This window comes from Cryptomeria japonica, chromosome 7 (genome assembly GCF_030272615.1).
Source record: "Cryptomeria japonica chromosome 7, Sugi_1.0, whole genome shotgun sequence".
NCBI lineage: Eukaryota > Viridiplantae > Streptophyta > Pinopsida > Cupressales > Cupressaceae > Cryptomeria > Cryptomeria japonica.
Window position 1 is genome coordinate 399,983,412 of NC_081411.1, and position 26,279 is coordinate 400,009,690.

Genomic DNA, 26,279 nt, shown 5'->3' on the forward strand with positions numbered 1-26,279 from the left:
ATTTCAATTGAGTTGTTAATTTATGGCAATATTGAAGTTGGTAGAATCTCGCCAAGTCTCGTCTACATGGAGTCATTCTTAGGGTTAAACTAGATTAGATCTCTTGCAAACCCTGCCCTTTGATATTTTTGAGAGCTTGTTTAGTTTAGAAAATTCTTCGGAAACATAAGGCCCCTTGATGACACAGCAATCACAACGACCACTGATGCTTATCCACACATAGAGACCCTACTGACAAGAACATTGGAGTCACCCTAACTGATCCTTCTTGCGATATCTTCAGCAGTTAGAGACTTTATTCAAGAGAGGATAAGATGCCTTTAGGTATTTTATTCTGTGTATGATTGTGTACAAAATACACGTCAACAGATCCATAAGGCGATACACCTTGGACTCACTACTATAGCCAAGAAGTATACATTTCATGGATTTTTCATCAAGCTTCTTTCTCTTTTGTTTAGGAATGAATGTGCATATAGGTAGTGCATCCAAAAATACGAAGATGTGAGATAGAAGGTTTTACCCCTGTCCACGCTTCTTCTGGAGTGATGCCATCAAGGGCCTTGGTTGGCGCAAGATTCAAAAGATAAGCTGCAGTGTGTACAGCTTCAGCCCAATATGCATGCTCTAGTTTTGAATCTTTCAACATACTGCGGACCATCTCCACGATGATGCGATTTCTCCGTTCTGCAACACCATTTTGTTGGGGTGTGTATGTTGCAGTCAATTGATGTGGAGAATTTGGTGCTGGTGTATTCCCCCCCTCAATCTGAGCAGAGGGCACTAATACAGTGATTTGTATCTTTCTCCACCTGAGTACGAAACTCTTCGAAATAGGAAAGAGTTTCATCTTTATGCTGCAAACAAAATACCCACATTTTCTGTGCATGATCATCAACAAAAAGTTGAAAGAACTTGTATCCATGGTGACTAGGTGTTATGGGACCGCACAGATCGGTATGCACCAGCTGCAAAGGTTGGCTTGCACAATGCTCATTGGGATAGAAAGGTGCTTTGTGTTGTTTTCTAGCAATAGAATTAGAACAAACAGCACTCGACTTCTCAAGTGAAGGAAGCCCTTTGACCATGTTATTCTTACAAAGTTTCAACAAATAATTAGTGCTTAAGTGACCGAATCTATGATGCCAAAGCATGGAAAGATCATTATCCTTAGTCACTAAGGCTTGATTATGAACAATTGTATCAAGCCTAAACATTCTACCAACCTCAATAGCACTAGCAACAAGCTTACCATTTTTAGACTTATCTATGATAAGACAAACCTTTTTATCCTTAGGTGAATCAAATTCAATCCTAAGGTTATCATCAAGGAACTGAGTAACAGAAAGAAGATTTTTGGTAAGTCCTAGCACATACAGAACATTAGTAACCCTGCAACGATTAATGCCAAACTTCAAAGAGATGTCACCAATACATTAGATGGCATGAGTGGTATCATCTCCAAGAGTTACTGTGCCGTGATGGGGTTTCAATGTGTGAAACCACTCCTTCTGTCCAATCATATGTCATATGCTTTGTAGCACTGGAATCCACATACCATATAGAGGTGGATTGTGAACCATTATCTGAAGTGTGGGCTGACAGCATATATTCCTCCTCTGGAGAATCATTTGCTTCACCAACATTGCTTTGTTGCTTTTGTTTGTTCTTTTGTTCCCATTGCGGTTTGCCGCTTTGAAGTGGCTTCTTTGGATGTGATTTGTTGGAAGATCCTTTGTTGAAGGAGTTGTACCAACAATTCTTCACATCATGTCCAACTTTGTCACAGATTGGACACTTCTTTTGAGATCTGGATGAATGGCTAGATTTGGGTGGTCCACCAGATTGCTTTATAGGTTTCTTGCCTTTATGATGAGTAGTCATGGCATGATCCTCCTCCTCATGTTCGTGCCTTAGAGATTCGTCTTTTTGAAGTAGATTCACCAACTTCTCAAAAGTGGGTGTTGTCTCAATGGCATTCAAAGTTGTCACAAAAACTTTATATCTGGGAGGCAATGCCCACAGAACAATAGGCACCAAAAATGCATCTTCAGTCTTTTCTCCCAACACTTGTAAGGAAGCTCTCAACTCTGCAATCCTTTTGAGAAAGGATTCTAACTGTTCTCCATGTTTCATCTTTAGGCTATGTAGATGACTCTGCAAATTCAGGATCTGATTCTGATTCTTTGCCTCATACACCATGTTAAGCTTGTCCCACGTGTCTTTGGTTGTGAACGAGTCGTGGATAAAGGGCTAGACATCACCAAACACACTGAACAAAATGATCAATTTCGCCTTTCTGTCGGCTTGATCGAATTTCTTCTGCTCATCAATGTTTGTTTTATGGTGTGATGTGGTTCCACTGACCACATCCCAAACTTCTTCAAACTCGAGTTGAGTTTTAAGTTTGGTTTTCCAAGCGGAATAATTATTTCCACGTAACAATTGTGAATCTGGAAGAAGAAATTTTGGAGAGCTACTAGCCATTTTGTCAGAGAAAGAAAAAAAATAACACCCCCCTTTGAAAAATTATACAATTTTGTTTAAGACATAGCTTACTTTTTTTTTCCTTTGTTAACTTTTCTGGCATTAAATAATATTCTTGACTATTCAAATGATTCTGCAGCCTAGAACACTAGAAAAGTACATATTTGTATTTATCATAAAGTGAGATCACTCATTATAAGTTACGGCTTGCACAAAAGGAAAATTATTTGTCACCTTGGAGCATTTTAAAAACAGAATAATATAGGCAACAATACTAGATTACTTATCTATTATTACATGTGTAGCTCCATGCCAAAACAAGCTTCAAACACTCGACTTGTAAGACATTGCAATTTCGACGCCCCAATATGGATCCACTGCACTGGAGGATGAACTAACCACATCGATCACCAATCAAAAGAACATCTACAAGATAAAGAACGTGTCCATCTTGGATCATGTAACTGTATATGACAACCACGCACCAAGCTGGTAATATCACTTCCATTCACAAGTAGGGCTACTATTTGTGGACAACCGAATGCTCATCGTTGCCACAGAAAAACACAAACAAACATATTTCAGCTCTCCATGTGTGATTATCGCATGAGAAGTTATGCAAATGAATATGCTGAGCCCAATGTCAAACACGAAATTGCTGATTTGGAAGGAAAGGGCGTCTTACAATGGTGATGTCAATGTAGAGAAATGACATTGAAGACGAAAAGAAATAAGGCTTTATCGTGCACAAAGGCAATGAATTCTCCACAATGCAATGAGGCTTTATCATGCACAATTACATTCACTCTACAATTTCAATTTCTTCACAGACTGGACTCCTCCTGTGAGCAACTGCGGCGATATAAGTGCTTCACTCCAAAAGACCATACACAACACGACCTCTACAAGGGTGGAAAGGTCTGTGCAAAACAAGTCGCAAGACAAACAATCTTAACTGGAGACAATGAAGGCGATAGAATAGACATCCTTAGTGCATATCATATTGCTTGAACCAAAGGCATCTGCAACTCACAAAATAAAAGGCACAAAATCTGCTCGCTCTGATACCATATTAGAAGCGCATAGCTCAATTGATCGTCTCTTGTATTAGATAACATATATTTATACATGCAAATATGATGATTCTCGTGTAACAACTTGTAACCACGGATTCAACAAATAGCTTAAATCAAGCTAACAAATAATAACAACCAAAAAAACAAACATAAACAAATTAACAAACATTACCACAACCTGTCTACGTGGAAGAAATGATGGAGTAACCAACACATCTTAGTTGTCTTTTTTAGTTCGTTTAGTGTAACAATAGCTTCTTTTATTAGAAGGTGTAGTTAGCTTTTTAGTTTTTAGCTTTTTTAAGTGTTTTAGCTTTTTAGCTTCATGTTGAAGCTTTAGTTGAACGGTTTGTTCTTTTTAGAACATCGTCTTGCAGTTCTCTTTATATGCGTTGTATATTGGTAAATATAATCATTCAATTATTTTTCATGGTATCAGAGCGGGTCGATGGGGTTTTTCAAAATTTGGCAAATTTTTTAAAGAAAAATCCGTAGCCTCTTGCTACCTGGATATAATTTCTACAAAAAAATTTATGATTTTTTTACGAAAAAAAAATCATTAGGATTTTCTGAAAGTTTTTTTTTGTGTTTGCGTTTCTTGCTGAGCAGGGTTTGTGCAGGGTTTCTTTGGTGAAGGTTCGCATGTTTGTCGACCTATTTTTCCCTGAACGCTGCACTAGGGTTCATGGACAAGATCATGGACTTTTTCACGTCATTACTGTGCAGCAGAACTGGATCACGTTTTTTTTTTTTCGCGGCCTTTTTTGGGTTGTTATTTTCTGCATGCGCAAGTTTTCGTGATGATTTTTCTGTGACAACCTGTTTTTTTCATGCCATGGATTTCATCTGGTTTTTTTTCCAACATCGTGCGAGAGAAAAATCGCGTGTATTATTTCCGTGTTCTATTCTTTTCGCGCCACAATTTATTCATGCGATTTTTTCATGTTCTATTTTTTCATGCGCAAATTTCGCAACAATTTATTCTGCTCAACAGTTAGGGTTTGCCACATTTTGCCACACGATCTTCATTTTCAGGTCGCAAATGGTGGAAGGGTGCCACATATTTTTCTGCAACCATGGTATCAAAGTGGGCCGATGGGGTTTTATAGGATTTAGCGAATTTTTTAATAAAAATTCGTAAGCCGCTCCCTTGAAATAATTTCCAAAAAAAATTTAGGATAAAAAAATCTGATTGTTGTTTTCGGATCGCAAAAGATTTTTGTGTTTTTTTTCCTAGTAAGTGCTAAGGGTTTTTCTTCATGGTATTTCATAGGCATCTGATTCGAGGGTTCGGTGGATTTTTTTGTGGTTGTGTTCGCATTTTGTCCCTAAGTGGCTAGGGCACGCGATTCTTTTTTAAGATTCGCGTTTTGTGCCTGTGTTTTGCGGATTTTTCTTTCACATCCTCTACAAGCGATTTTTGGGATTCGATTTTTTTTCTCATCGGATTTTTGGCATGGATTTCTAGCAGTGTATTTAACCCGCGTTCTGCTTTCTTCACGCGATTTTTGCTTAAGCCGGTGTGAGTTTTTTGGCACACGCACATTATTTTTTGCAGATTTTTGCAACCCGCGATTTGTTTTTCTAATTTGCGATTTTCATTTTTCTGAGGTCCACAATTTTTCTGCAGCATCATTTTTTCTGCATTCTGGGTTATTTCTACTCGCATATTTGTGTTGCGGGTTTTTTTTTGCTGAGAACTAGCATTGATCTCATTTTAAGAACCCTTTTGTTGTGACTCAAACTACCAACTTCAACCTCGGCAATATTTTGTAGGCTGCATAGTATTTGCAGCTATGATAAGTCCAAGTGGTTGTCCTTCAATGACTCTTTCCTTAGAGTGAGCACACTTCTTTCGTTGTTTGCTTAACAAATCCAATCCTCTCCAAAGACATCCTGATCTCCTTCTAACATTTCCTTCAGCCACCGAATTTTTTCCTCCCACCTTGTTTGAGATTGATAACCCCTTCTCCCACATGTGATTCTTTCTGATTCTCACCTCCATACAGCACTTGCATACGAAGCCACCATGGCTGACACAATTTGCTATCTATGATTATATTTTTGACATATGATTTTTCTGTTCTAATGCATTTTTACACTTTAAAAAAATTAGACAAGGATTATATGCTTATACACATATAGCATGTGGTCCATTGACAAGAGGGCCTCTCCAACTTCTTGTTAAGAGGTTTTTTGCTTCAAATCTTGAGTCTAAATACCTTTTAACGGAATATCATCTAATTGTGTTGAAGACTGGTGGGTGGAACCCAAACTAACCTGCAATCAAACTCCCCACGATAATAAAACTATTTTTTATTGCCGAGTTAGTAATTTTGCCACACAAGTATAATTAGTCAACTTTGTGAGATCCACATGCCTGCACCTTGAACATACCACACAACCCCTCTCCATTCTTTAATGCAGCTTATGGGGAATGGAAGCAGTGGAATGCTAAAAGAAGCCTTTAGTTTGTTGGTATTGACAGACCAAAGATTTGCATGGTCTGGTGGAAGCCATATAAGTGCAACTTCTTCTGGTGAGCATGTAGATGGAGCTCTCTTCAAATCACCTATCACAATGCTTGCTGGAACTTTGTGAGCATGTAGATGGAGCTCTCTTCAGATCACCTATCACAATGCTTGCTGGAACTTTATGAGCATTTGATTGCACTATTGATCATTAGAAAAGGCCCTGGTTCAATTGGAGGAGGTATGCATTCCTAAGAGATGGTTCCTAATCAGTCAAGTAGGACCTATCTTTTTTGCTGGAAACTGATTGACAGGGTATGCCTTATTTGGTTGGAAGAGGTTCTAATGATAGGCAGCGTGTGCATGCGTTTGTTTGCAAGTAGATCTGATATAGCTTGGAATCAACCAATCTTGTATATAATTGTAAATTGTTGAATTGTAGTGTGGTCGATTAACCACGGGCAATGACAAAGTGTCACCCTCCCAACCATAGACAATAAACTGTTATTGTCTCCCCCGAGCACAACTACGTGACGACCTACTTGTCTTCTACGCTCTGCTATGAGCATTTGATCTGCTTATTGTGTTTAATTATTCGATGAATGAATTGATCTAGATGTATATATTAAATCGATCCTTTGAGAGACAAATGCAACACATATATATACCTGAACATAGATACCTTCAACCATCACGACTTCTCCACAAGTCAGCTTCTAATCAACACACCTCATATTAGAACCGATTCACATCTTAATCGGTTTAGTACAAACACATCTTAATTAAATGTGTCTTATAACCCAAGGATGGTGGATTACACATGATCGGAATATTAACAAATAGAAGCAAATCGATACAATTAAATTGTCTAAGTATATATTAAATCGATCCTTTGAGAGACAAATGCAACACATATATATAACTGAACATAGATACCTTCAACCATCACGACTTCTCCACAAGTCAGCTTCTAATCAACACACCTCATATTAGAACCGATTCACATCTTAATCGGTTTAGTACAAACACATCTTAATTAAATGTGTCTTATAACCCAAGGATGGTGGATTACACATGATCGGAATATTAACAAATAGAAGCAAATCGATACAATTAAATTGTCTAAGGCCGAAAGGCTAATTAGACAATTTAATAGTCTATGTCGGCTCACAAAGATTTTGACCGACGCTATCACATTAACACTCCCTCTTAGCTAGGGAGGAATCCTTCTCAATCTCTACAAGTCACATCACCTCATCGTGATGTTTGACCACTATGGCTACTCCCATATGTGGAAAGGAAAGATATCACCTCACCGTGATGTCAACCATCATGGCTTCTCCCATGGATGGTGAAAGAATAGATATCACCTCACCGTGATATCAAACATTATTGTGAGATCGTCACCTCACAATGATGGTAAAATGCACAAGTGTTCATCATTGTGAGATCGTCACCTCACAATGAGATTCACCATGGCTCATCCCAGAGGGTGAACACACAAGTACAAGAAAAAATCATCACAGACTCTCTCACGTGATGTTGTCATGGCGTCACACACATGACATCCACCATGACTCATCCCAAAGGGTGGATCCATCATGGCTACTCCCATGAATGGAAATGCAAATGAACACAAGTGCCCATCACGGAATCTTCAACGTGATGTCGTCATCTCATCATGACGTTCACCATGACTACTCCCAAAGGGTGAATAAACACAAGTGCTAAGTCATGGAGTCTCTCACATGACATCCACCATAGCTACTCCCAGAGGGTGGATCCACCATGGCTACTCCCAGAGTGTGGAGTGTTGTCCTCATTTTTGTTTTAAAAAAATGAAAGACCATTACATAAAAATTTTGTCAAAAAAATTTTTAAAAATTACTCTATGGCACGCTTCCCGAGGCAAAATTTTGCCTAATCCTTAGACTAGCTTAATCCTCAGACCATCCTCGAACCACGTTTCAAATTTCATTGCATTATGGGTTCGTTTGCTAAGTTTTTCCTTCAATTTCGGGTTTTTTCTCCTTGACTGCAGTTGGAAATTTTCCTTGAATTGCAAGTTTTAATGATTTCCTTTGTTTTGGTTTTTGTAGGGAAATTTTTGGCTAATTACAAGTGCACTTTATTGAAAAAAGAAATTGTTACTTTTTATTTCCCCCTTGATGCTTTTTGGCTTTTTAAGTTAACATAGGGTTTGTTTGGATAAGTTACAAGTAAACTTGTAATTCTTTTCTAAAACCCCTAATTTAATGTCTTTTGCTTGTAATAGGGATTTTAAACCCCTATTACATATGTGCAAGTTATTAAAACTTGTTGTAGGGATTTTATTTTCCCTTTACAAGTAATTTTAAACTTGCACATCTCTCTCCAAAACCCGATTTTGCCTAGAAATGAAATAAAGTGACATTTTAAACTTGCCATTTTGCCCAAAAAACCCGATTTTCTCCATGAAGTGCAAATTGGGGAATTTTAAACTTGTAATTGCATTTTTAAAACTCGATTTTGCCTTGTTAATGGAAAAAGTGACATTTTAAACTTGCAATCGGATTTCTAAAACCCGATTTTGCCTTGTTGAGAGAAAAGTAACATTTTAAACTTGTTGTTTGCTCTCAAAAACCCGATTTTCCTTATTGCATGCAATTTTAAACTACTTGTTCTTTCCCAAAAACCCGACCAGCAATATTGGTGGATTTTGTTGACAATTTCCACCGATTTTTGTGGAGAGATCTTAGAAGGAGGAAGGCATTTTGGATTCCTTGCTATTTTCATGCATTTTCCAACTCTCTTCATGCCATTTGGAAGACATTATCGCTGGTTTTATGGGGTTTTAACAGCAAAAACGTTTTTGAAAAATGCCACGATTTGCCTCATTCAAGTGCCACGAATCTTGTCTTTCCTAAATCGTTTTGGCTTGTCTTTCCTAGGCGTGGAGGTTGGGTTCTTTACTTGACCGATTCTTCATGCTTTGAATGGGCGTTTTGATACATATGGCATTTTTTCAAAAACGTGGCTAGGGTTTGAATCTTCTTCTTTTAACTATAAGAGGTTCTTTCTCTTCATGATAATTATATGTTTTGTTTTGTTCTTGCCTAAAATCGGCTTTGTGAGAGATTTTCCCCTTTGTTCCAAGTTTGCAAAGCAATTTGTGAATTGCATTGTTCTTCCCCTTTTTCCCTCTTTACTTGTATTCGGGATTTTAAATCCCGATTACAAGTTGAATGAAAATAATTGATCTTCCCAAAATCCTTCCATTTTCATCCATGTTCATTACCATCATCCATACATACCATTCCCACCATTTCATCCACTCATTTTACACCTTCATTCATTTATCCCATTTAAAGTCTACCTGCAGTCAGCCATCCAAAACCCGAAATTGGTCCAAAATGCACTCAAAAAACACTTGAAAATGAGTTTTAAAGGTCCAATTACAAGTGCAAATTTGTGGTTACCCATTACACATATGAAGTTGCATGTTTGTTCTCCACAATTGCAAGTTAATGCTCTTGTTTTCCCCACACATGTAATGCAGCTTCCAGAACCCGAAATTCACTTGTGAGCCCATTTTTTGCATCAATTTATCTCTTCCCTTGTCAGTCTGGTTTGCACACACGATCTACCAAATCAATGGATTAAGGCATGGGCCTTATTTTGCAAGCAGATTTCAAGAATGAAGGATGATACAAAGAAGAGATACAACAACAATTCATGGTCAAGAGCATAGAATGCTTTCAAGACAAAGATGGCCATGACATGAAAAGAGGAAGGCAACCTTTTCCCTCCTGAAAAGATAGTACTACCCCAAGCAAGAATACAAGGATGCAAGTTCTCGTTCCGGTTCAAGATGTCTTTACCAATCCAGAATACTCCAAGTTCTAGCATCTTGAAGCGACATGAAGATCATCACAAACAAAGGATGATGCAGTTAGAGTCACGTCTTCAGACACATGGAATAGTTTTAGTTATGCATTTGTAATTTTGTTTTGACAAGTTATATGTAAAAAATAACTTTGTAATTGCGAGTTAACTCATTACTTGCACTTTTGTAATTACATGTAAAGCAACTACAAGTTGTGTTCAATTGGGACTGTAGTTGGAATAAGTCATAGTTAGTTATTGAATAAGTCTTGGTGGTTGAGAGAATCTCTCAAGTTAGTTAGGATCCTCCCACCTTTTTCTCAAGGCTCCTTGGTGCAGGAGCACCTAGGCCTCATTTTCATCACAGGTTTGAGAGCAAGTTTGATTTTTATTAGTTTTGAGTTGGAAAGTTTGTATAAGATGTTTTTGTGTTGTTCTAAGTTGTTTGGATGAGTTTTGAACTCATTGTGTGGTCATGTTTCCTGTTTTCATCTTTTTGCTCAAAGTTGTCAATTTGGAGTTGCCTGGCAAAATGTTGTCAAAAGTGAGTTTTCAGTGTGTTTTTGTTGTGAAAAGTTCTTAGTCATGTTTGGTGTTTGGTTTTTAGGTGTGAATAGTGTTTTTAGGTGATTTGTAATCTTTGAGATCAACCTTGCATCATCTAGGCATTAAAAGTTGTCATTTTAGACATGAAAGTGTCAAATTTGAGTGCTCTTGGACATGTACCTGTCCGTACAGGAGGATAACTGACATGTAGGGGTATTTATTCTCTTGTTTGAACCATTGTAAGGGTTGATCATTCGGAGATATCAAGCATTTTGCAAGTTTGCACTAATTTTACCTTGCTTTTCCCTATGTTTTGACTCCATGTGAGCAGCAGTCCGTACACCTGCTGTACGTGGCCGTACTGTTTTTGCATTTTCTAGTTCTCTTATGTTTCCTGAAGCTTTTCCCTTTGGTGGCATTGAATTTCATTAAGTTTTGAGTTTTGTGCAAAATTATTTAGTTTTGACAGTTTCACTGGCTTGTCTAGGAAGTTGGCAAAGATGCTTGACCAACTTGGCTTCTTGAAGCCCTAAATATTCATGGCTTCCCAAGAACCAGTTGGTCAACTTGTAAGATATGTAAATACATGTTTTGATTTCAAGAACGCAGGTGCAAGAAGTTTTGTGGCCATGGAGCCCTAGGCAAGTGTGCCATTTGGCTAGGGTCTTTGAAGAAGTTTGATGCTTTGCTCTTCTATAGCAAATGCATTCTTCAGATAATCAAACCTGTTTTGTTCCTTGAGGTTGAATGTAAAGGTAAAGAGGCTTTCTAAGCCATAATGAGGATGATTGCATTTTCAGTTTGTGAAAATGATGTAAAAAACAGTGAGTCACTGTTTTGGAGTTGATTTCCATTCACTTGCTTACTCTCCACCATACATTGGGGTTTGTAAAGCCTTGTAGCTCCTTCTCATTGCTTGCAAACAAGAACAAGGAGTGGTTTTTGACCTTGTCCATGGGTTTTAAGATTGCCAAGATCAATTAATGATCTTTGAGGCAAAGTTGTAATACCCAGCTGGCAGTCACAGTCAACTATGACTGATTTTTGCATTTTTGTTGAAGTTGTACATGTAATCTTCCTCTTCAAAATGGCAGGTATGAAGGTCAACAAGCAACTAAAGACAGAGCATTGTTAAAGAGCACAAATCAGACCTTTGAAAAAGAGTTTAGACAGTGAAAAGTGCAGGTCTAAAGTGAAAAAAACAGTGAAAGAGGAAAAGTGCAGTGATAAAGTTTTGACAGTGAAAGTTTCATTGCTTTGTAATTGCCTAATGCCTTTTGTGCAGGGCTAATATGATTCTTTCTTGTCACTAATGATGGTCATGTTTACATGCTTTAAATTGTAATTGGTTCTCATGCAAAAGTTGTGTTTGTAGAAAGCAAGAATGAAAAATTGTCAATGATGCACACTCCTTATGAGCAACTTTTTGTAAAACCTTGTTCTCTAACCTTTGGAGGTGTAAATTGCTTTATTGTGGCCTAATTAGCATGTGACATGGTAGAGGTAGAACCAAGTTTGTATGGTTCACATTGAAGGTCTCTAACTTGTAAGTCAATTTTTGCCATCAAAACCCTTCCTTTTGCACCCATTTTTGGGACAGTCATGGAGAAGGCCTAATGAGCCCTAAAACTTAGAAAATCCTCAAGAACTCTCAAAAGGGTATCCGAATATGAAATCCTTTTTGTCTAGAAGTCCATCGTTGGAGCAGGGTGACCATAAAACTCCAAAAGGAGGGCTAATTCCTTGTAGCCCGTTTTAGGCCTAAAACTTGGATTTTTGTCAAATTGGGTACACAAAGGGAGGTTGTAAAGCCTAAAACCCATCAAATCCAGTTGAAACAAGTTAATCTTGCATGCCTTTAACACTTTGGGTGAGATAGACTCCAAAACTTAGTTTGTAGCACTTGTGAAGGACTTCTACACCCCAAAACGTAGAAGACCAAAGACACCCATTGGGGGTGAAACTTGACACAAACTTATAAATCAACAAATGGAGACCTTGTGCAGTTAGAGAGCAGATCAAGACAAAGAAAATGAATTCCAACAGAGAGAGTAAGGAGTTAGACCACAAAGCCAAAAACTATGGAGTTGAAGCCCTTGAGAAACCAAGAAGTGTTTGACTTCGGGAGGTGGATCAAGGAGAGTTGCTAGGTTGTCTATAAACCTTTTGCACTCTGATTTAGGTGACTACACCTTAAAACTAGCAAGGACCTATCCCTCAATGATCATACAAGCCTATTGGGCAACCCCCTTGCCCTACCTCCCTATCACTCCTCTTCTATAAATGCTTGAGGGGTCTATTGTAATTTTTATCTTTTAGAAAGCAAGCAAAAACTCTACCAAATTTACAGCAAAGAAGTCTTTGAGCTTTCATGTGTAAATTCAAGAATTGAAAGGAATAGAAGAAAATTGCTCAAGCTTTGAGTCTTTGTGCTACATGCTTGAGTTTATGTTCTATATTATCTCTCTTGCAAGTGTTCCTTAAAGAGCTTAATCACATCTGATTTGCAGTCTTTGTGCTGCAAGTAGTTGAGGTTAATATAGATTAAAACAAATATTTTGTTGAGAAAAGCTGCAAGTCTTTGTGCTTTCACTTGTATTAGCTGTAAGTCTTTGAGCTTATACTACTTCCCATTCTTTTAAGTAGAAAAGAATAAGATATTTCAGTCTTTGAGCTGTTATAATTTGTTCTTTATAGCATTAGTATAGAAAAGGGTAGATAGGACTTCACATAATCAAGTCTTTGAGCTTGATATTGCTGTCCCGTCTCGAAGGAAGTGACGGAAGTCTTTGCGCTTTCAGGAAACTTCATTTCCTTTCTCTCATTTCATTTTGAAAGTGGTTACTGTTGTTTATATCAAATCGCTATTATTTTCTATGAAGAGAAAAGGATGTTGTCTTTCTTGAAGGAAGAAGAAAGATTGTTGTCCCATCCTCTTTTATTTTCAAAGTTGTAGTTAGATAGGGAGAGCCCTCCCTTAATTAGGAGAGTTTTACTCGCACGCTGTGATTGAAACCACAATTTTGTATATTTCCCCAAGTGTACAAAATTTTCAACCAATATGGAGCAAGGGCTTTCACCTCAATCTTCTCTTGCAGAGAAGAATGCACTAACAAGGGCTTGCACCTCAAACTTCTCCCTCATAGAGAAGAATGCATTAAGCAGATCTTCATGATGATGTGGCTCCCTTTGAAGCTTCAAGATCTTGCATCAACCTTTTGACCTCCTTGTCCAAGGTTACCTCAGATGGTTTGTCAGATTCCCTCTGAATGTTAATTCCTCCTCTTTGAAGAAACAGATAGGCTCTTCCTCTTCGAGAGATGTCTCAACTTAGTCTTAACGGTTGTAAGTTGTAACTCCATACATTTTCCAGCCTGCATGACTTCCTCACAGAATATAGCAAGCTCTTCCTCTCTTGAATTCCTTATGCAATCTATTATCACCCTTTTGCTTCTTGATCCGTTCTAAAAGCATTTTAGGGAGAGATTAATAATAGTTCAAGGAATCAAGCTACTCGAAGAGAAATAAACAAATTAATGCTGGAAGCATACATGATTCACTGTTGCATGAATTATTAATAACTACATAAAAAAAAATCATGAACATTATTCAACCATGAAAAACTTATCTCTTTATTGGTTAGTCTTCCTCACAATCCACCAACGTTCTTTCCTAATCTTGCATAGCATTCGCATTACCATCCATTTTGAATCGATCGCACAAAAGCGACAAACAATAGTTGGCGAACAGAGAGCATCTAGCGATAATCTAATGGCTGCGAGGCCTTCGGCCCTTGCCATCACACATCATCTACCTTCAGCTTAGAGACGACATATTGGAGTTACACGCAGGGATCGCTCAGAGTTGTCAACACAGCAGACTGTAATATTTTGTGACCATCCACGGAGAGTCTGTCCAGGCTTCAAAAAAGTAATCGAGCAAGAACAAGATTCCCTGCACCAGTAAAGACTTTCTGAACTCGATATAACCCAATATCATATACCTTAATTTTTTATTTTTTTTAATGTTGGAATGTACCCACGATCTATGTTCTGAAGTTTGAAGTTTGCAACATAGTCTCAAAACAAAACTTATTCAAACTCACCGGAACTGGAGAAGACACGCTCAACCTTGCCATACCCATGCATAGTTGTCAAAGCATACCAAAACACTTCAATTCATTGAACACCAATGCACATACAATACTCTGCTGGAAGTATAGTGCCACGATCACCATAGATTGTAAAGGCCCGATTCACTGTATCTATGTTCTCTAAAAACCGCCTCTTTGTTCTTCGCAATGTCTTCCCATTTCTTCCCATAATTGTCAGTATTTGAGCCAAGCTCCCGTTTCTTGGACGGAAATCCGCAATCCGTCAAACGACAAGCAAGCTCTTCAACTACAGCACTAGAATTGAGCTCATCCGCTTTGAGACGGACAGTCGCCATTTCAGTGAGCATGTTGACCACAACGAACTCCACGCAGGTATCTGCAGCAAGGAGGCTTCACACCCGCGCAGCACAGCTCTCGCACATCATGTCATGTATGTCTAATACCACGGAGTTCAAGGCTGGTTTCGAGGCGGGGGCATTCAAAGGAGGACCGGGCAAGCAGCTGCCCTGCACCCAAAAACGAAGGAGCTGCCACACTCTTCGAAGTAGAAGGCCCATGACAATGATCAACAGCGCCCATAGAATAGCATTCACCTCATGAAATACGTACTCCCGCATCATAGTCGGTGCCCTGCTCTCTTCCATCGCTGACCAAAATTTGGCATTCCATGACCATGCATCTGCTACATCGTCACTCCAGCAAATTAAAAAAAAATATATCGCTTTTACCTTCAAAGAGCTTTGTGATAGTCCGTAGGTTGTCTTTTAAATCAGTAAAGAGTGACCTGAGTGTTGAATTGCAAAATTTGGTGCAGCGCTCTTCACATCTCCTAGCCACTGGCGCACTGCAACGTTGACTCACACTATATTGACATTCAGAGTCTCGGCACTCCATTGTTACAAGCACATTACCGAGTCACGGCACTGCAATTTGATAGTCAAGTCAACATCATTGATACAGAAGATTCCACAGATTGACACCACATAGTTTGTCATCTCTATAATCAGCCCTTCAATAGCATATCAACTTGAACCGCTCAGCACCAGAAAGATCCCTAAGACCGACCTGCTCTGATACCATGTTGAATGGTAGTGTGGTTGATTAACCACGGGCAATGACACAGCCTCGCCCTCCCAATCATAGACAATATACTGTTATTGTCTCCCCCGAGCACAACTACGTGACAACCTACTTGTCTTCTATGCTCTGCTATGAGCATTCGATCTGCTTAATGTGTTTAATTATTCGATGAATGAATTGATCTGGATGTATATATTGGATCAATCCTTTGAAAGACAAATGCAACACATATATATACCCGAACATAGATACCTTTAACCATCATGACTTCTCCACAAGTCGGCTTCTAATCAACACGCCTCATATTAGAACCGATTCACATCTTAATCAGTTTAGTACAAACACATCTTAATTAAATGTGTCTTATAACCCAAGGGTGGTGGATTACACATGATCGGAATATTAACAAATAGAAGCAAAACGATACAATTAAATTATCTAAGGCCAATTAGACAATTATATGTCGGCTCACAAAGATTCTGACCAATGCTATCACATTAACATAAACGTTCTTATACTTTGCATGATGAACTTTTTGTTTGACGCTGTTCCTTTTTTCTCAGAACTCTAAGTAATAGCAATCAGGAAATTGCAAGTATACATAAATATTTTTCCAGCTAAAGTGATTGTGTTAGCTTCTGTCAATTTAAAGAAATGAAAAGAAGATTCCAAGAACAGGATAATAGGACTAACAGAAAAACCTTCACAAATGTGCAGGTAGATTATTATCTGGAAGCGTGTTCAAATTAAGAATGAAGAATGTTATAGGTTCAATTCACACTCTGGAAAGTACTCTAAACATTTTATGGGCTTGTTGCTCTGTGCTAAAGTACCAAGAGGTGCACCTGACAGATAATGGATTCAAGTCCTAACCAGACCATGTCTTCCCACTAAGAAGACATCCATCAACTGAAGCATGTGATAGAAAGCAAAGCATCAAATTTTAGTCATTGAACGAGAAGACTGAGAAGTTATGGACAAAAACTGAGTTATTTAAATAAAGGATACCTTGGAAGGTAGCTCTAGAGATTAGTAGATTCCAATGACAATACTACAGACCCCAACAATTAACAATGACTGCGAAGAGAGCACCATGACAAGCCAATTGGAAATGTTATCTAAAAGCAAAAAGAAACAAATATTTTGCATACTATAATATTCAAGTTTTATCAACTTTTGGCATGCTGTCTAGGGATCTATTATAGTGTTTTCCTTGAATTCTGAGTTCTCAACAGGAATGGTCTAAATAATGTCTAGATTGCAGAACCCCACTTCTACATGTTTTATAAGATAATTGACCATGTATAAACTCCAGTGTACAATAAAAAAGACTAATGCATAATTAGTGCTAGTAAGTGTATATTACCGAACAAGAGAGAAAGTTATAATGCCTGAACCTGTAAATAGTTAAAAGCAAATGCGGAAAGAATACATATTGTAGCACTAGCAATGGAGAATGCCCTCTTCAAACAAATTCGTTGACAAGTTGACAAGTAGACCTTGATTCCCTTTGGAAAGTGAGAATCCCATCAAAGGTTTCAACTTTAAACCAACCGCATGTACTCCACACTCAAACTTGCTAGTGTATATGTTTGGGCCCAATATAAAAGGCTGTGAGGGGATTCTCAGGATTCTCACCGTCCTGGATGAAGGTATCTTTGATTTCCTTCATTACTTGGTAATCAGGAGGAATTTTTCTCTTTATTCAGCAAGAAATCCGTCAAAGCCTTCAATCCCCTTAGAAACCACATGCACTCTTCATTCTATCGTGATTGTTTCTGTTCAAACTTCAAATAGGATCATGGTTCATTGCTTTCATTAATTATTGAGAGGGAATTTTTCTACTGGCTTCATGATCTCATCAGTTGTTATAGAACAGACTTACCAGCTCTAGCGTCTAATAATGCTCTTAATTTTCTTCTTGTATGTTGGAGTAAATATTCACAATGTTAATATATACATTCTGGATTATTTCAAACTAAAAAGGAAAATGGGTTTGATATTTTCGGTGTTGTTCTCTGTTTCAGATATTTTACACAATACTAATATAAAGTTGAAACCGTTCGAAAACCAAGAAAAGGCATTGGTTGCCATTTATTTAGGTGTTATTCCCTGTTTCAAACGTCATTCTACGCAGATAGCAGCTGTAAATGCTATTTGTTGGGCGCATGTACACCTATTTCACACAAACAACAATGAATCCTAACCCTGTACATAGCCCCCATTCAAAAAGCCAAGACAGCAACCCAATAAAACCTACAAAGAGAAATGAAACGGAACAGCTGCAATGACAATAACGGACAATCCAACCACTCATTCTTTGCGAGATCAATCTTTCATGTTCATTGAGATAAGTAAGAAAGCAGATTTGGCATTCAAAGAAAGGGATTTGTCAGCCAAAAAACATTTGTGATCAGAATCAAACAATCTCAAAACTTACTCTGCATAACAGGGACGCTTGAGCAAAACGCCACCGCCTCCATTATCTTTGTAATTGATCTTTTGTTCGTCGTCTACACTCGATAAAAAAGAATTCTGCAAAAACCCAAATCCTTCCTTATTCAAATATCTGATCATAAGCTTATACACATTTCTTGAAATGCGACATCTATCTACATCCTACCGACCGGATGTGTTAAGGTCAACATGAACGCGTTTTAGCTGGCATGAAGAATAATTCCAATTGCAGCACCAAAAAACGTGGGCTTTTTAATTATTAGACCAAATTTGTTGACCTGGGCTTATGACTCGGGCTTTTTCTCTGTTATATGTGACTGACTGAACCCAGCTAGAATTCTAGAAACAAGATACGTGTCACTAAAAGGTCCTTTCAATTATATTATTGATTTTAATTTCCAGTGCGTTGGGAGGAAGTTTCTACTGGCCCACACTTACGTATGGGTAAGAATGAATTTGGAATACTTGTCTCTTTATCACTACATTTTTTAAAATTATCTGGTCGGAAATTGTGTAAATCTATTCAACAATTTTAAATATTCATTATTTTTTAATAGAACTCTTTCAATCAAAAGTATTTTGTGAGAAAACAATTAAATTTTCTTTTTTTTTTAATGGGTAATAATAGTTTTATATTTTATTAATAGAAATGTAGAATTTGCAATGATTATATAGATTAAATTTTCATTTCTTAATAGTAAGAAAAAGGTGTATTATGGAGGCTAAAAGTTTAAGTCGATTTATTAAGTTTTTCATTTAATTGTAGATTGTGTTTATTGTGATTTTTTTATTAATTACAACCATTTTCTTAATGTATTGTATGGTTCTTCAACTAATTTCAAAAGCACAATAACAAGATTCATACTTCTGGATAGGGGATGACCCCACAATGTAGCGGCTCTAGGGAAAAGATAAAAAATATCGCTTCGATTGTGACTCATCAAAAAAAAATTTACAATAATCAAAGATTCGTGCTTCTGGATTTAACAAGATTCATGTTACAATATGATTTAATGAAAAAACTTTACAATAATCAAAGATCTAAACCATTCTTTGGATAAGTTGGTCCAAAATTTTGAAAAATCAAAAAAAAAAAAAAAAAGAGCATTACAATGGTTGTAGAAAGCCCTTAATTTTGTGTTATTTGTCACCACCTCCTCATTCATTTTGGCAACAAATGCAATTAAACCCACCTACTGAGATGAGAAATTCATGGCATTCAAGGCAAGTTAAATGTCAAAGCATAGTGGAATAAAATTTTAAACCAATATTTAAATTACTCCATACACTCGTTCCAAATTAAAAAATAAGACCTGTCAAGACACATCACATTCAACATGGAGGATAAGGCTTCTTAGGACTAGCTACCTAATAGTTAGCCATTCTAGACAACCAAATATGTCTTACGAGAAATGATTTAGAATTTTAGAACTTTTGGCTTACACGTACAACAATAAGATACTTGCCCAAATAAGGCGGCTTCATTTTCTCAACCCTATTGCATCTCTATCAACAAAATTGGGATTGTGGAAGATGGAGTAATGCTCAACACTTATGATTTTTAGAATGTTATTTTGTACCAAGTTGATCCTTTGTTTTTTATTAAGTAAGAAGAAAAGTAGGATGTTGAACCCTTTACAAAAAGCCCCAAGGGAAAAGCAAAACAAGACACTAATAGCACACAAGCAACATATAATAGTCAAGAGTCTTAATCAAAGATCATAACCAAAAAATAGAAAGAAAAGCATAGAAACTAAGAGAACAATTGTCCCTAGTCCTCATAAGAAACTTGTATAAATCTCCATAATTGGTGTTGGTAATGATACTATAGTTCAATTCATGTCTCTTAATCTCTAGATCATGCTAGATACATAGAGTAGTAGTCGAATTGTGTATCACTTTCTAGCTAAATTTAACCATTACTATCAACTTTCCCTCTAAGGTATCAGCTTTGGTTTTAAGTCCAACAACCTCCATAGCAAATTGGTCACATTTAGGGCATACCATTTGGGCAGGCTCATACATAGGAGCAATATCTATATAGAATTAGAGAAAGGGGGCATTCATTTCTTCGAACAAGCTACCACCCACATCATTTTTGGGGGATCTCATTTCTTTCCTCTTCTTTATTTTTCATTTCCTCATTCTAGAACATAGAGTCATTGGAAGCATCCCTTTCTTTGAGATTGGGGGTTTAATGTCTAGCAATTCTATTGGATCTCCTTATGCATGACACCTTAATATTATGTTCACTAATAATTACCACCCTTGCGTTAGTTTCCATGATAGTTTTATTTTGAGGAAAAATGGACTCATTATAGTCCAAAGAGGCATCCTTGTCTTTCATTTTCTCTTTAAGAATTAACTCTTCCTCCCCATCAAACATGTTATCCTCCTTAACAAATTGAATGGTGCTTCTATTAGCCTTCTTAGCTTTAGAGATTTTGGGATACTCAGCTAAACTCCTCTTAATGAGTACCTTCCAAATAACATGAGTCGTCAAGGGGCTATTTTTTAGAGTGTAGAGACCCACAACAACTTCCTTATGAGGACAAGGTCTAGGGGTCTTAAGAGAAGATTTCGTCATTATGGATGTGAAATGAATTGTGAACAAAATAATACATGAATAATAAGAAACCCAATCATAATCAATTCAAATCACTTAGTGAAGCATAAAGTAATTGCATAAATAATGAATCAACCCTACAACAATAACCTCATACAATCACCTTTCTTAGCTCCATTGCTCTTCAATTACACCTTAAAGAATGGTAGTGTAGTTACTCTCAAAAATTAGCACAAAGCACTTATAATGATTCTGATCACAAAAGTATAAATATTTATAGAAGGCGAATGAGGTAAATGCTATTTAAATCTATTGTACTTGATATTGATTAACAGTTGAGATTGAATAGATAGATCAATGGATGAGGATGATTGAGATGAATTGATTGGTAGGTATAAGGAGTTAACTAATTGTGTTATTTGAGTGAAATGATTACATGAATAAGTGAAGTGAAACTCTTTTATCAGAGAAATGAGAGTGATTGTGAGTAGACTGAATAGATTGGGGAGAAGATTGATTTGGTTGAAGAGTGGACTGAAAGTGAGTGGGGATCAAAGGATGTTGTGGAAAATGCATGAGGAGTCAATAAAATAATTAAATAAATGAATTATTTAATTCATGTGCACATGGAGAAAATAATTAAAATATTGGTTTCATTTATTTGTAAAAGAAAAATATTTAGAAAAGGAGAATTAAAGAAATTAACATAATTCATTTAATTTATGGAAGAATAATTGGCTAATTAACTAAGTTGAAATAATTATTTAATTATTGATAGCTGGTTCTAGAAATTAATGGGAAATGAACTAAGTAAAAAAAAATAGAATTTATTTAATTAACATGAAAGGGAAGAATAATTAATTAATTAGAAAATATTTATTTAAAGTAGAAATAAAGGGAAAGTTCAAATTTAAATAAGATAATCAAATTATCAAGGATGAAGGGGAAATGATGTGAGTTTAATTAAATAATGAAATTGTTTAACTAAAGTGACAAGAAGAATTGATGAGAAATAATGGCATGAAGGGTTAGTCATTTTTTAGGTGTCTACATTTTACCCCTCTTCACAATAATGCATTTTACAACATTGTTTCAAAGAAAGTGTAAAAAATTTGGTGATGACATTACTTTTCCATAGTGGACCGAGGGATGAAGGTAGGATAACCCCTTTAGAGGTTGGCCAAAAAATAAACTTTTAGATCAAACTCTCAAAAAGTATGGATAGATAGGTTGAATAGTAGAAGATGGTGAAACCAAATAAAATAAGTCAAATGGAAGCAATGACTGGTATGGGGGAAAGGATTGTGTAGAATGAGAAGAATTAAGGTTTGGATGGCTATAAATGGAAGGTTGGGGTTGTATTTGTCCTCATTTTCACTCATCTTGCTTATAGATTTCAAAGCCTTCAAGGCCCGTAGGGAGTGAAGTAGTTGATGCAATGGCAAGCATTCCAACAACATATCATTATGCAAAGCAAGTTTGGACATAGGGGCAAGCAACTAACACACCCCGCACGATATGTACCTAACTCTCAACTCTTGATTGTTTGTTTCAAGTGCATTTATTAGGCTTAGAAAAAGTAAATAATCAATTGCAAACTAGAATTTTTTTTGGCACAATTGACTCTATAAACGTCATAAATGTTGCAAATCAACATAATTAATATCTAATTTGTCGCAATTTATGCACTTTGACACATTTAATTTTAAAGTTCACAATTGAAATTAGAGGTGCAAAGGATTTTGTGACGTAATTGACCTAAAAATAATGTAATTAAAAAAGTGATTCACAATTGGTTAGTCAAATGATGCAATAGAAAATTATGTCACAATTGAAGAATTGTCATTGATCAAACATAAAAAAAAGTTTGATAAGATTTTAGGAACTTTTGGAAAATGTGACTAACAAACTACACATTATGGTTACAGGTTGTCCTAGAGCCATTTTGTAAGAGACAAGTCCAAATGTGCTCATGTTGAGGTGGTAGTTGACATATGACAAGCATGTGTTCATAGGAGCAATAGGATTATAACACATCACCTATATGCCCAAAATTTGGGCTAATAAGGGGATGATGATTGCTCTATAAAGAGATGGCATGGTGAGAGAAGTGCATTCCTATTACCTATTAACAAGGTGATGATTATCCTTGAGGACATCTAGAGGATTTTGATCCATTGTACACATGTTATGTATAACACGAACATAAAGGAGAGTGTTTTGAGTTGATTGTTTCTAATCGAGGACCTTAGCATTGAGGACTATGATATCATATTGAGCTATATTATGGTGCGATTTGAGACACTTCTAGTGGTTATGATAACACTGATATGTGGAGTATTGGTACTAGATAAGAGAAGTTGAGGATTCCTAATCAGCTATGGGAGAGTGTTGGAGACAATGTTGTATGAGAAGATCACCTATGCATAGAGTCCTTGTGTTTTGGATATGTTATACCATCAACTACATTAGGTGGTGTACGGGTTTGGAGCTAGTATTAGATGTGAAGTGATTATGCTACACATTTGGGTATGGGAGCACATTGTTGTGATTAGACTATTGATAAATAGATCCCAAGGGTTAGGATCACCACATGTGTGGTGTTATGATGGTATTATTACCCAACATAAGTTGGACAATGAGCATACTAGAGGCGATTTTTTGTATGACCTAGTTTCATTCACTTGTAGGTCATGGAGACAATGCAATACATGGCTTGATGATGGGGAGAGCTTGTCATATTGTAGATAGATGTAATACATAATTGATCAAAGTGTTCATATCATAAAGAAACATTTACAAGAGTGAGTAGTTCAACAGTTTGGGTGAAGACAAGGTGCCTCAATTGGGGAGGCTACGTATGCGAGATCCCAACAAGAGATCCCTCACTGGGGGCCTATCATCAATCCATATGCAGTGCTAGTTCACTATGACAGGATAGGCCTAGTGTAGTGGGATCTACAACCTAATGTTTTGGGTGTTGGGATGAATCCTAAGTATGACACTTGTGGCCACAAAGAGTCCTTCACAACTCAGAGATCCAACAAGTGTGGAGGTAAGACAACGAGGAGATGAGGAGAGGAGAGGAAATAGATTTCATTGATGAGTGGATAGGGAAGATGATGGTGATGATAGGTGAAGAGAATAAACAATTGTGGTAGTACCAACGATAGTTGTATAACTACCTCTAGTGATTTCATTAGTTATTTAGCCAATAATATAGCAACTAACGATATGGTATCCAGCAGGGGGGAGATAGTGGAAAAGGGATTGGTGGAGGTAGAGAATAGGTTACCATCCTGCATGCTCAAGTGACAGGATTGTAGGACCAGTTAGTCAAATTACAAGCACAATTGGCCTTATTTCAACTGAGATAGATGTAGTTGTCTTATGTTAATTGTGGGTAGAATAGTCACTCTTACGAGTAAGGGACACAACACACTGGTTCACAACAAAAATGATTGCAAAGATTACTCCATTTAATAGGAGGCTTTGTATTACCGATATTATTACGAGAGTGTCGTTCTCCCAAATTGCAAAGCTCCTACTTTTACATGCAGCATATTAGAGAAGTATAGACCTTATAAATCAATTAGTAAGGGAGTGATGGGGCCACTAAACCAAGGGAAAACTCACAAATGCAAGGTCAGATTGAATCAATGAACAAAAGATATAAAACAACCAAAATATCAAAATATGAAACAACCTTTATACCTTGCCAAGAGAGGATTCTCTTGTTCCTCTGATTCAGACTCTTGTTGAAGCCAAGAATGTGCCTCTTCCTAGCTTGATATGATCAGTCCAATGGGAATAATGTGGTTGGCTCTCCAATATTGTGCACAAAAAGTATATGATAGATGGATGAGGGAGGATGGATTGATGATCAAAGGATGAAATGGCTAAGTATGGATGGGTGTAAATTTTGGTATAGTAAGGGTATGAGGACGATTTCTTGGGCACAAAATAGCAACATGGATTTACTAAGCTTGGAGATGAGATATAAGGGGATGGAGTCGTCAATTTATAGGAAGAGAAGAGGAAAAATGGAGGGCTAGGATTGACCTAAGATGGAGGGTCGAGATTTCTTGTGAGTCCACACAAGGCCTAAGAGGAGATGACAAGACAAGTGTGGAGACCAAGAGATATGCCTTAAAGGCATTTCTTGTCTCCACACTCCTCGAGGCTCATTAGGAAGACTTCCCAATGTGTCTAGGGAAGAATAAGGAATAAAATATTCCTTGAGGGATGGAGATGAAGAATTAAAAATTCTTCAAAAAGGATGTTCACGGGGATTGGAGTAATAAGGAGGAATTAAAAATTCCTTGGAGGATAGGACACCTAGAGAAATGTGAGATTTTGAAAATCTCACATTCACCTAGGAAAAGAGCATTTAAGGAAGGTAGTTGGGTGGAAGGGATAAGGAGTTGACTTTGTGGCTAATCATGATGAGTAGCCACTAGCAACTCATTAGGAGAGGGATTAGAAGAATGATTAGGTGGGATTAGAGTAGACAAGATTTGTAGGAGGATTTGACTAGGAGAGAGAATAAGTGGGGGGAATTAAAAATTAGAAGAATAATGTTAAGTGAGTTTAGGGAGCTTCTAGAAGAATTCATTACGTTAATGATGGATTAGGAAAAAGGTGATTTGTAGGAATCACCTAGATTAATTAATTAATTAAAGGGAAGAATTTGAGAAGACTTAATATTAGGGATTTTTAGAAGAATGAAGGTGGATTGATTTATTAAATAAATCAATTAACAGACTATAGTGACAACATTAATTATATTTAATTAATATTGACGAGGAATAGGAATTGGCACAATTAATAAATTAATTATGTAGAGAACTTAAAATAATTAAAATAATTATTTTTAAGTGTCTACATTTTGCCCCTCTTTTATGCAGCGGCAAATTTGGCGATGGGTAAAAGATAGAAGAAAAAAAGAAATAGATGCCCCAACGTAAAGTGAGGGTGGTGTATGCCCCCTCGAGAATTTTTTCAAATTTTTTTTTGTAAAAAATTGACGAAAAATTCTCGAAACGAAGAAGGAAGAATTTGGGTAGAGGAGATAATTGAAAAAGAAAGAGGGAGCAAATGTAGAAAAACTAGAAGAGGAAATAGAAGGAGAGAGACCGTGAAGGGAATGGGCTCTCAAGGGGGTCCATATAAGCCACAAAGGGCCCAATGAGGAGTCATTGTTACACACAATCCTTGGAGCCAATCAGAGCCTAGAAGGGGAGAAGGAGAGATGGATCGCATTCCCACACGTTAGCATCACGCTGAGAGGATCTGATGGTACGACATACCCACAGACTATGGACTATTGGTACGTAGGACTATCCTCCTTTGTGGATTTTTAGGTTTAGGGTAGAATTAGGGCTTAGTTTAGGGCCAAATTTAGGCGAGGCGGATGCGCTGATCGTCGTTTCAGCGTGCGCGCCTAAGGGGTAGCGCGAGCACTCGAGGGTGAAATACAGAAAGAAAGGGGGTTTGGGGGGGTCACTGGTGTTTAGAGCATGCGCTCGCGCAACCATGCAGGCGCTCAAGGTATTACGCAAGTGCTCGCGCGTTGGAGGAGTTTCTAGGTTAGGAGTAGGATAGGATAGGGTGTCTGT

General features: G+C 37.2%; 1 protein-coding gene across 3 annotated transcripts in view; it reads right to left on the reverse strand.

Annotated features, from left to right (window-relative positions):
- The window catches only part of LOC131062309 (ferrochelatase-2, chloroplastic), a 93,727-nt gene extending 75,315 nt beyond the window's left edge, over window positions 1–18,412 (reverse strand). Inside the window, exons 1-2 of one of the 3 annotated variants that reach the window (XM_057995940.2) lie at window positions 18,266–18,412; window positions 18,079–18,173 (exon numbers count right to left, since the gene is read on the reverse strand). In XM_057995940.2, the coding sequence (XP_057851923.2) occupies window positions 18,079–18,121 (43 nt within the window). In that variant the 5' untranslated portion in view covers window positions 18,122–18,173; window positions 18,266–18,412. Of the gene's footprint in view, window positions 1–18,078; window positions 18,238–18,265 lie in introns of those variants that run through there. The other 2 variants (XM_057995939.2, XM_059209173.1) reach the window with 2 other exon arrangements.
- Window positions 18,413–26,279: the final 7,867 nt, after the last annotated feature.